Here is a 945-nt window from a genome sequence, read left to right as displayed (position 1 = left end):
GGCTGCCTGCCACATCCCTCGGCTCTCTGGAGTCAGGGAAGCCACCTCCCTCCTTCCCCTCCATTCCTGGTGACAGACTGTTCCCATCTCCATCCAGGTGTTCTACAACGGTGCCAACGTGAAGCAGGTGGACGTGCCCACGCTGACGGGTTCCTTTGGTATCCTGGCCTCTCATGTCCCCACCCTGCAGGTCCTCAAACCAGGAGTTGTGACAGTCTATGCTGAGGATGGCACAGCCACCAAGTACTTTGGTAGGTAAAGCAGGTGGAGCTGGAGAGGGAGGAACGTGCGTGGGGGGCTGCTCTCGGGGCTTTCACAGGGAGGCTCTGCCCATCAAGGTGCCCTGGTGCACTTCCAGGGATTTCTGCTTTCCCAGGGGCTGCTGGAAGCTGCCCTGCAGGGCCAGGGGTCTGCCCTGGAAGATGGGACTCTGTGTGAGCCTGGGGTCAGGTTCTGCTCAGATCCTGGGCATGTTCCTGGCTTTAGCTTCCCTTTGGGTAGGAAACGAGTCCCTGTGGGACCTGGGAGGTGTTACAGGAGGGCGTCGAGGTTTTGTTCTGGCAGAGGGATCACGGAGGTTCCGGGGATCAGCTCACCAGTGCTGTCCTGTGTGTGGACCCCCGAACGCAGCCCACCCGGCAGCCCCCCCTGCGCTGCCTGACGCAGCCCCCGCTGTTGTGCCGTTGCAGTGAGCAGTGGCTCTGTCACGGTCAACGCGGACTCCACGGTGCAGGTGCTGGCAGAGGAGGCGGTGACGATGGACATGCTGGATCTGGCAGTGAGTACCCTGGTCCCCGCTGGCCGGGCTGTGTCCTCCCTCCCTCGGGCAGGCCCTGGCTGCTGGGCTCCCTTGTGGAGGGGGGATTTGCTCCCCACTTCTCTCATGTGGGGTGGTTGTCTCAGGAGCTTCCTGTGGCTGCGGAGAGCGTGCCCAGACTGAGGGCT

At 62.8% G+C, this 945-nt stretch overlaps 1 protein-coding gene across 1 annotated transcript in view; it reads left to right on the top strand.

Moving 5' to 3' along the window:
- Positions 1–97: 97 nt before the first annotated feature.
- Positions 98–945, top strand: part of ATP5F1D (ATP synthase F1 subunit delta) — a gene marked incomplete at its 5' end in the record, with an annotated part of 2,378 nt that continues 1,530 nt past the window's right edge. Inside the window, 2 exons of the mRNA XM_010176068.1 lie at positions 98–251; positions 690–778. Of these exons, the coding sequence (XP_010174370.1) occupies positions 98–251; positions 690–778 (243 nt within the window). The remainder of the gene's footprint in view (positions 252–689; positions 779–945) is intronic.

This window comes from Antrostomus carolinensis, unplaced genomic scaffold (genome assembly GCF_000700745.2).
Source record: "Antrostomus carolinensis isolate BGI_N321 unplaced genomic scaffold, ASM70074v2 scaffold46219, whole genome shotgun sequence".
Classification (NCBI taxonomy): Eukaryota; Metazoa; Chordata; class Aves; order Caprimulgiformes; family Caprimulgidae; genus Antrostomus; species Antrostomus carolinensis.
Note: the sequence above shows the minus strand (reverse complement) of the source record. Positions and strands in the feature narration are given on the sequence as shown.